Source organism: Chionomys nivalis, chromosome 2 (genome assembly GCF_950005125.1).
Source record: "Chionomys nivalis chromosome 2, mChiNiv1.1, whole genome shotgun sequence".
In the NCBI taxonomy this organism is placed as follows: Eukaryota; Metazoa; Chordata; class Mammalia; order Rodentia; family Cricetidae; genus Chionomys; species Chionomys nivalis.
The window spans coordinates 35,792,189-35,802,982 of record NC_080087.1 but is presented as its reverse complement, the minus strand read 5'-3'; the positions used below and the strand labels follow the sequence as shown (position 1 = coordinate 35,802,982).

Here is a 10,794-nt window from a genome sequence, read left to right as displayed (position 1 = left end):
ACAAAACCACTTAAGAAAACTTTAAAATTTAGTTCCAAAATTTAAATGTTTACTAGCCCATTCAGATGTTAGCACTGCCACACAGCAGAGGCAGTGTTCCCATCACTGGAATCCAGCTGGGCTGAGCCACAGTTACTCATTGAAAACAAATGCCCAAACCCTTAAGATACAATAATGCAGAAATTTTCTTCCCCCAATTATAAACCCAAAGTTTCTGGGTTTTATCAATGTCCCTAATTAACAACTTTAAAACTCCATTCAGAGAAAAAGTCATATTTCTGTTTTTTAAGCTAGACAAGGAAATTTGAATTTTTAACAAATTTACTAGCATAAATATGACCTTGAGAAAGTGGTTAAGACTGTACTTCATTCTTCTGTTCAATATCAAATGTATATAATAATATAATATAAATGCCAGGGTCAAATGTTTTCATCCTAGGATCTCAAAGCAGTGATCTAGTCCCTGAGGTACAAAGAATATAACTGAGACGTTAAGAATAACATTTGGAATCATTCCTACTATAAAAGTTCTGGAGAAGATTAAGAATATTTATCAGCCTAGAAACATTAATGATGCACTGTATGTTTTCAGATAGTCATGCACGGCAGATAAAGATTTAATGATTGCAATGACATGAACTACAAAAATAAAGGTCTAGGAGGATCATACTTCATAGTAGGAGCCTGAAATGTAGCTGGCTAAATTCACTGTCATAATTTTTTTGACAAAGAGTATCTCGAGATTCCCAGGTGTTAACATCTATAGTGCAGACAGAGGAGCAGACTAGCTCTCCAAGGAGCAGCACTCACATTAGGTCATTAAAGAAACTTTACAGGCATCCGAGGGCTTTAAAATGCCATCTCCTTTTGAATTAGCACCTCAAAAATCAAACAAACCTCACAGAATGAAAATGTGTACTACATTTAAAACTCGGGAGGTTATAAAAACTCAGAGAATTTGAAGAATCTTATCTGGCAGGTATGAATCTGGAAAGGCAGCTAGTGAATTTCAAAAACAGATCAGGAGATCCAACAACTGAGCATGGCTTTATTGAAATTTATCCATCTCAGATGTCATTTCTTACATGGTTCCTGATTCATTTTATACAGAAAGTTCAGAGCAAATGCAAAACTTTTCTCATCTACTTTGGTAGAAACTTTACATAATTTATTTGGAAATATTTGCAAATTTTAAATTTACAATAAAATTTTACAGCCAGTTAAAAAAGAATATGAAACCCCATTTATTCCTGTAAACACAAGGCCTTTTCCATTAATAAAAAAGCTCTATTCTAAAGACAGACCAAAAGACGTTTACATATAAAAGGGTTTGCAATGTCCATTTTACATGTGTTGTATCTTTAAGATAGTATATATGAAATGTGAAGATGTCATAATAATTTAAAAAAATGGCTGAACAAGAAATCTGAGTGTCTGGTAAAAGCCACTTAATTATAGAAACCCCCATGTTCCTAGGGACGCAAATAAATTGTTATGAAGATGAACATGTAGCTTACTTAATCTCTTAGAGACAAAAATATAGACAGGGTGAAGGAAATTATAAGGTGTCAAGAGATCCAGTATTTGAATCAGAATCAATCAATCTGAACATGATGGCTGCTTCTGTCCTGTCAGCACAGGGCACTGTGTTCAGATTTAGGAGGCGTGAGTCACTTTCGCAGGCAGATGTGCTCTTCTGCACCCGGTGCTCTGGCTTCACTGAGTCACTGGTAGAGGTGCTGGCACCTGACTGGGCTGAGGGGCTGGAGACCCGCTATTCAGGGCTTGGGGAGGCACAGCTGGCTCCATCTTGCTGATGTGTGTGATGAATCGAAGCCGAAGTTTTAAAGCTGGCTTTAAATTACAGATAATCTTCTCTACCTAAGAAACGAGAATACAATTAAGGAAAAAACACACAAATAGTCTCACATTTTCAGAAGTGACTTTCAGTTTTCAACAGTATATACGGGGTGGGGGCAGTGGCAGATGGGGAAATAAGGGAATGTATTGGCTCAGGACCACTAAAACCAAGTTCTCAGCACAAAGGAGATTTATTTGCCTCAGGGAAGAAGGACAGGGAATACGAGAAAAAGATAGGAGATAGAGAATGAGGGAGAAGGGGAAGGGAACAAGGGAAAGGGGACAGGAATATTTTTCCTGGAGGGAACCTGTGGATAGAGGGGAGTCAGACATGGCATATGGGAAAATGGCAGTTTATAAAGACACAAGGGGAAACCCTGTGCTAGGATGTGGTGTTTAATTTTAATTGGGCAAGTTAATTAGGTGAGCCAAAGGGGGCTTCTGAGTGCTGTATCCAATGCTTTGATAGCTGGACCTTGGAAGTCAGCCTCAGGAGGAGCGAGTGGACAAACGAGGAAACAGACCCCAGTGGCTATAGCTTTAGGGATGTAACCTGGAGGTTAGTAAGGCAGACGGAATGGGGAGAAGGGCAAGGATTGTCAGATCCATGTTTGCCATGCCTGAGCTGGTCAGAGTCTCTTCAAAAAGCTTTAAGAAAACAGATACAATTTTTTTATACACAAGCAAGCATATGTATTCTCCTTCCCCCACACAATATATATGTATATGTAGTGTGTATATGTCTATTTCTGTCTAAGCACGCACTTCAAGAACTTGCCATCCATCTATCCACCAGTTATCCTGCTATCTACAACTAGAATTGTTTCCATTACAAGTTGTACACATCTGAGAACTTGGTTATCCTTCCCAAATGCTATGCTAGCAGAAGCAGGAAGAATACTTAGAGTTTTTGAACAAACAACATTTGCAACATTTATCTCCAAAGCAATTTCCTTAACTTTATACTTGGATTCATCATACACAGTGGACAAACTTAGAAAATATTTTGAGACAAATGTTCTTAGCTTTACTGTTCTCTGACCTCAGGAGGAAAGGTCAGGATGACAGCAATGTTTCCTTTTGCTTAACTCCATTGTCAAAGTTTAAGTCCAAACACAAAGACTACATTTTGGTTTTAAAAAGCACTGATCAGTTCTCCCATTTTTGTGTGTGTGTGTGTTAACAGAAGCAAACACTAAAAGAAATCCCTCCCTCCCTCCCTTCCAAGGGATTAACTACAACATTGCTCTGAAGGCATGAAGGAGCCCATGCCGTCCTGGTCTCAGCTCCAAGAAGTGGGCACTGTAGTCCAGCATGCAAATGCTGACACAGCAGTTACCTTCCTCCCTGATAGAGAGGGTGAACATGCTCAAAGATCAACATATGCAAGCCTGGGAATGTTACAATGAACCCATTTCTCTGTACTGTTCATAGAACCAATTACGAGAAAAATCCAACAAAACTACATTTGAAAACAGCGTCCCTCACCACCCTGAAAGGGAAGGGAACAGCAGTCAAGTGTTGACAAGAAGGGGATATACTTCACCTATGTACAACACTGTCAACCCCAAAACTGCAGGATGTCCTTCACCTATCTGCCACACCGCCACCACCAACACTGCTCAGATGGTTTCTTACACACGGGAAACACATGCATGACCAAGGAAGTTGTTCTAACTTTCAGCCAGTGCTAGTAGAAGAGCCTCTTCATATGTTGAATTTATGTGTATCCCTTCCTGTTCACCATAGATCTTATGCTGTGTCATGTGACACTGAGGTAATCGAACCCCCTAGGGTAAGAAGATGGTGGGATAAGAACATGGTGGGGTAAAGCATCTTCCTGGGACCAGTTCTTCAGGCGAGAACCTTTACACTCTTCAGAAACTCTCCACACACCAATCTCCGAACCAGCCTGGCTTGACTTCTGGGTGTGCCCCTGTGAGTTCAATGTCTCACAATACACCCTCATCAGTGGGTAAAGGAAGCCTCCTTCACTAAGAACACATCCTCTCGGGTCTTCTAGGCATACCACACTGCTTTCCCCACGTGAGAAGACTGTTTAATGACACTACTACTCACTTAGACTGTAGGTGTTTTCCAGATGTTTCGCTAAAGAGACCATTTTTATTGTTGTATCTAGAATATGTTCTCTGATAACAGATACCTCACAAAAATAAACCCAAACTAAATACTCACTGAAACAAAAATGTTTATCACCATATATTCAAGTTTGATAGGTCAAACCTAATAAAACAGTATAAAAATTAACTTACTTGCTCTTTTACACTGTCACCGGTAAACATATACTTCATATGATAGAGGAAGTCACAGATGGGGTCCATGTAATTTAAGTGTGTGCTGCACTGGTCTACATTCAACAGCATGTCATAAAACGCCACACCAATCTGCAAAAAAGAATGCAGTTTATTGAATTGACTACAATGATCAAGTAACTCAACAAAACCCATCTGATCCCCACAGTGGCCACACAGGATGGCACATGTACAGAGGAACAGTCACGGGGCACGCATCTTAGAAGCTACCACAATGCCTACGTTCAGGATGGAATCACAGTGCTACAAAATGGCCTGACAATTAGTATCTCTCTTAGAATTAAGAAATATGATCTTGCTGAGCAGTGGTGGTGCACGCCTTTAATCCCAGCACTTGGGAGGCAGAGGCAGATGGATCTCTATGAGTTCGAGGCCAGCCTGGTCTACACAAGAGCTAGTTCCAGAACAGGCTCCAAAGCTATAGAGAAACCCGGTCTCAAAAACCAAAAACCAAAAACCAAACCAAAAAGAAAAAAAGAAAAGAATATGAATATGATCTCCTTTCTAGATACCGTCTTTGAAATAAATGCACTCCAGGGATACTTAGGCTTTGAGGCTTCTAGTCTATCTTCCTGTTCCATCTGATGGCTAATTAAAAAAAAATTGCCTACTTTTGTGTATGTATATGCACCATGTGCATACCTGGTACCCAAGATGCCAGATGAGGAAGTCGGATTCTCTGAAACTGGAATTACGGGTTGTGAGCTGCCATGTTAGGTCCTCAGCAAGAGCAATAAGTGCTCTTAAGCACTGAACTCATCTCTCCAGTCCCCGTGACAGCTAGTGATTTCAAAATTCTCTTCTAGCTCATTTTCCTAGAAATGCTTGATTTCATCCAGTCTCATGATTTTAAATGACGACACTGTAAATTCTCAAATGCACTTCTGTGCCTTTACCATTGGCTTCCTCCTTGGTGACAGCTAATGACAGCTAATTGCCCCTGCCATCTCCAGTTGAATGCACTGAACACCAAACTTCCCATAGGTACATTAAATCCCATAAAGTGGCTCCCAGGCCACATGAAACTAATTTCAATACTCATGGCTGACCTCTACTGTGAAAAAACACTTGTCCAGAAACACATCTTTTAGATTTACACTACGCCAGATGAAACTTTACCTCGATCATGCACCGGGTTCTCTCCTGTTGGAATCTTTGTAAAAATGGCCCTACAAGATGATACACATACAGCAACTGGAATTCAGTCTTCACTATAGGAAGAAGCACCTCAGTGAGAAACCTAAAGGGTGAAGATAAAAATACAAACATCTTATGAAGTTAAATCAATTAAATTCTTTGAATTATGTTAATATACTATTTATAAAAGTATTTAAGAAGATTGAAAAGAGTATCTTTATTATATTTCTTAAAAGTTCCATTTAAACCGGGCAGTGGTGGCGCATGCCTTTAATTCCAGTACTAGGGAGGCAGAGGCAGGGATCTCTGTGTGTTAGAGGCCAACCTGGTCTACAGTGTGAGTTTCAGGACTGGCTCCATAGCTACTGAGAAACCCTGTCTCGAAAAACCAAACCAAACCAAACAAAAAAGTTCTGTTTAATTTTGGTAACAATATTGTTTCTTTTTTTTGTACATGTACGAGGGTGTGGTATGTGTATGTCTGTGGGTACATATGCCTGTGTGTGTAGAGGCCAGGGGAGGATGTCAGCTGTCTGCTCTGTCACGCCCCTTATTCCCTTAGATAGGTCTGTCACTGAAGCTGGAGCTGGGCTGCCTTCCAGCAATCCTGTTTCCACTACTCCCCAGCACTGGGTTGCAGGCATATACACAGTCATGTCTGGCTGTGTGTGTGTGTGTGTGTGTGTGTGCGTGCGTGTGTGCTCTAGGGATGTGTGAACTCAGGTCTTCGTGTCTGCACAGCATACACTTTTACAGTCTGAACCATCTCCTAACCTGGGAAAATAATACTTCTAGTTAATCTTTCATATCTCACTGAAAGAAATTACTTCAGATTTAAAAGTAATTCTTAAAGTACAGGTATTAAATGACAGGTGAATTATCTAAAAGGTAAAGAGAATTTATGAAGACGCCATTCTCATGAAATTTAGATCTAGTTGACAGCATTTTACAGTCAGCAAAGAAAATCTGAAAATAGACTGAGGCCAGTTTTTCAGTTCCCAGGGCGACTTTTGTGATGCGCTCTGGGAAAGGCATAGATCTCATTAAGCTTCTTGAAACCACCGTGGAAGATGAGAAAGCAGATGTTCCTACTCACTCACAGAAGAAATTCAAACAAGTAATTCTGAAATTGATTAGCCAGGGCCTCCACTATCTGAAACACTCTTACTCTGCAATACTCAAGAATGAGAAACACACTCCACATGTAAATCAGACTTAAGAAGACGAAGTTGACACATTGCTTTAAGAAATTCCAGCTCTTACTTTGGGATGAGTGAGAGCTGCCCAATGCTGGAATGGTGCCACACAGCGTGTGCGAGCGCTAAGGTGTAGCTGCAGCTCATCTCCGAGTAGGACTGATGGCAAGCAGTGAAGTCGAAGAGGCGGAATGGATAGCCAACCCACTCTGTCTCTGATGTCAGGCTAGGGCTGCTGATGACGCTCACAATTCGGTCATGAAGCACAATCCAGTACGGCTCCTTTAAAAGCAGAGGGAAGTCTGGTTAAAAAAATAAATAAATAAAAAGAAACAACAAACCACATATCCACTATTTGACCTTGAAGCTCACATGCTACTACGCTTTTACACCCACTGAAGTTCCTCTGGCTTGTGTCTGTGAATGGATATTCTCAAACAGAACCGAGTGCTTCTGCACTGATTAGCTTGACCTGAGAACAAGGTTGATTTGCACCTTCCCAGCATATTACTTAGTGCAGTAAAATGACTTCACCAATATTTACTATACAGACAAGTCTGTTATATATGTACAGAAAAGAAACAAACACCGGTATTATATTTTGAAATATGTAAACAAAACAGGGATTCACAGAGCTAGCACTGTGAATCTACCAAAAGCATAGAGCATGGTGCTGAACAACATTATTTAGAGCTCAAGAGACAATGAGGAGGTGGAGAAGGAGACTTCGCATGCCTAGAGAAACTAGCAGATGGTGGAAGGGGAAGAACTCTGGCACAATGTCCTATTTACTAACATACTAGACTTAACACATTTCTCAGTGAGCAAAGAGTGAAGGAGGAATGACTGGATGCATAACACATTATTTGGTAAAGAGTAGATCAGAGTCTGAGCTACAAATGAAGGCTGGGTAGGTGAGTTGGTACTGGCAGAGATCGCTAAGTCTAGTAGATACAAGTAGAACTGAAGTAGAACGACAGAAGAATAGCAATAGTGATTGTAACTGTGTTCACGTATTGAGACAGGGTCTTCAGGTAGCCCAGGCTAGCCTCAAAAATGATGCTGTAGCTGAGGACAACTTGCAAAGTTCAATCTCCCTACCTCCACCTCCCAGGTGCTAGGATTATGGGTGTGTGCCACCACACCAAGTTTATGTGCTGCTGATTCTCAGACCCAGGGTTTCATGCATGTGAGGCAGGCACTCTACCAGCTGGTTACAAATCCAGCTCATTAATGATATGAAAGAATGGAGAATTAAACACTTTATTAACTGGCATGACATCCCAGTGCAGGCTCACTCTGTACATATCTGTTTGTCCGGGTCAACAGAGAAGAGGGAGTTATACTCCATCACTGGATACAAACTGCAGCTAGGAACTCACTGGGAGGGCAGTGATGATCAAACCAATTGCATTCATCCATGCTGTGATGTTCTCTCTTGGCACCAAGGGCTGACTGCAAGCAGACAGAAAAAAAAATGTAAAAATATTAAAACATTTATATGATTGACCAAGGATCTTGCTTTGAAAACAAATGATTAAGAAGATTCACAACTACAGAGAAACCCTGTCTCAAAAAACCAAAAAAAAAAAAAAAAAAAAAAAGAAGAAGATTAACAACTGATCAACTCCAAACAACAATGGACATTTCACTGAAAAAAAAAATTTAATACATACAAAATAAGTCCTTTTTGTGTGCGCATGTCCTTCAACACTAGTTGTGGGGTTGAAAGACTATCTGAACTTATTTCTACTTTCACCCAATCATTATTCCCTACTTTTTCTAACCTTTCAAAAAGACCTGTTTTGGGGGTTGGGGTGGGGGCTGGGGATGTAGCTGGAGACTGAATCCACTGTCTAGCACTGTCTAGCACTTGCTCTAACACCTACACCCCTGCTCCTGGTGATCTGCAGAGACCTTAGGCACCAGTTAACGTAGTCCTAAATGGATTATCAAGGAGGTGGTAAGAGGCATCAATGCGAACCAACCTGCTCTTCTGAATCTGAGCAGTATTAATTCTCTTACATCTACACCACAGAGATGAGACTGGGAACCAAAAGACGTGCTCAATTTGGGGCACAGGTTTGTTTGACAGTAACAGCTTCAGAAATAAACAGACTCTTACTACATGAAAAAGGACACAAACCTTTTCAGGACGACATTGAGAAGGGCATTCCCAACATCTTTGCCTGGAACGGCCAAGGCCATGAGTTCCACACAGGTGACATGCAGAGCATGGGCAGCAGGATTGGGGAACTCATTGAATCTCCAGTCACAGTTGGGGAAGGGTCCAGGAGACTTGCCAGCCATGGGTGCAATGATTAAGGCAAAAACAATTTGACTATTCTGAGATTAATGACACATTTATATAATGTTTACGGATCTCATGTTTTAAATGCAAGCATCTCATCTGATTATCAATTATCTGATTATGAGCTGTCAAGAAGTGACTTAATTGCAATTAACATATACAAGGGTAAACAACACAAAGTAAACAGGTAAGTATGACAGAACCGGAGCACACTGAGCAGTACCCACGAAATACAAGGGGTTCCTCTTACAGGTGGCCCCTAACATAAGACACCACACCAGCAGGAGACAGGATCAGGGGGTCCCCCGGCTTCTTCAGCTTATTTCCTTTATAGCTATAGGGTATTTTCACATGAAAATTACTTTTAAATGCGTAATTATTTTACCTTAGGAAATATATTCCCCTGTTTAAGAAAACAACACTGATAAGGCACACAGACATGTTATGTAGACTTGCTGATAACTGGACACAAGATATCAAACTGAATAAAAACATTAACACACCAGCTCTTTAGTTTATAATACTGTCTATTAATAGCACTATGTTTTGAAAGTACTCAAGGATATAATTGTATTTAATTCATTAATTAAGGTAGGGTCTTGCTATGTAGCCCAGGCTAGTCTTGAACTTTTAGAAATCTTCCTGCCTCTGCCTCTCAAGTGCCAGGATTAGGGGTATGTGCCACTGCACCTGGTTCTAAATGATTCTTTTAAAGCAACCAGACTAATGCTCTCCAGGAGCACAGAGACACCTGTGCTGTGGAATAATCTTTTTGTAAAATATTAATATGTATTATTCCCATTGGTTAATAGAAAGCTGACATGCCAATAGCTAGGCAGGATTTTGGGGGCAGAGTCTCCAGAGTTGTAAAGCAGATGCGGAAGAAGCTACAAGGGGAGTTTATAGATGAGGTAAAGGAGCTTCAAGGTGGCACACAGATTAATAGAAATGGGTTAAGTTGTAATGGCTGCTGGAGACAAGTCTAAGCTATCAACCGAGCATTTATGATTAATAAGTCTGTGTGGTTATCTGGGAGTGACTGTTGACACAGAAAAACTCTAACTACACACCTACACTGTAAGACATAGAATACTAATATAGAAGTAGGACTTCTTACTTCAAAACAATGTCTGTAAAGTCTGTTCTTAAGTTTGAGTAGCAACAGAGAAAATTCCCACCTATCTAGTAAGATGATGCAATTTAAGACTTCAAAATTTTTTACAGAGATAACATAATCACCAAGGCCACTTTTAATTCCAGCATGTGGGAGGCAGATTTCTGAGTCCAAGGCCAGCCTAGCCCACACAGCAAGTTCCAGGCCAGTGGTGACTACACAGTTAGACTCTGTCTCAAAACAAACAAATACACATGCACAGACCAGAAGAACTAAAGAAGTGCAGTTGTGTGCATTGAAGTCTTAGTTCCTGGAGGAGCTGAGGCAGGAAGACTGCTTGAGGCAAGGAGTTTGAGGTTGGCCTAAACAACACAGAGGCTCTATTTCAAAGAAAAAAAAAAAAAAACAAAACTAAAATGAGGGTTTGAGATACATAAAAACATTACAGCTCTCACAGCTAAAACACTGTGATTTCTAAAGAGCCTGAAAAAACACGACAGAAGAAAGGATATTGTCTACCAGTCGGCCAATCAGCTTGCAATAGTAGGAATCCTCTGGAACCCAAGGATTGTCCTCCCGTGCATTCATAGCATGCTTCAGGTAAGTATCACTGAGACACCAGCCCTGTGGCCGGTTATCTTTGAGGGAGCCAATGATTGCATGAACAAGTTTTCGCTTGAGATGGTCACGGTTTCTTAGGCACATTTCATAATAGTGCAAAGTATTATACAGATAAGTCACTGGTCGGTCTGCCAAGAAGAAAACAGGTCACCATGCTTATCAGATTATTGACAAGTGCAAAAAGTAAACTGTGTGCTTTTAAGACTACAGAAAAACAACAGA

At 40.6% G+C, this 10,794-nt stretch overlaps 1 protein-coding gene across 3 annotated transcripts in view; it reads right to left on the bottom strand.

The window, feature by feature from the left end:
* Nucleotides 1-95: 95 nt before the first annotated feature.
* Med23 (mediator complex subunit 23) overlaps nt 96-10,794 on the bottom strand; it is a 46,447-nt gene continuing 35,748 nt past the window's right edge. For 2 of the 3 annotated variants that reach the window (XM_057756066.1, XM_057756076.1), the window contains 7 exons: nt 10,464-10,700; nt 8,673-8,838; nt 7,909-7,981; nt 6,594-6,808; nt 5,313-5,433; nt 4,134-4,265; nt 96-1,881 (listed from right to left, as the gene is read on the bottom strand). In XM_057756066.1, coding sequence (XP_057612049.1) covers nt 1,717-1,881; nt 4,134-4,265; nt 5,313-5,433; nt 6,594-6,808; nt 7,909-7,981; nt 8,673-8,838; nt 10,464-10,700 — 1,109 coding nt within the window. In that variant the 3' untranslated portion in view covers nt 96-1,716. Of the gene's footprint in view, nt 1,882-4,133; nt 4,266-5,312; nt 5,434-6,593; nt 6,809-7,824; nt 7,982-8,672; nt 8,839-10,463; nt 10,701-10,794 lie in introns of those variants that run through there. The other variant, XR_009056082.1, reaches the window with a different exon arrangement.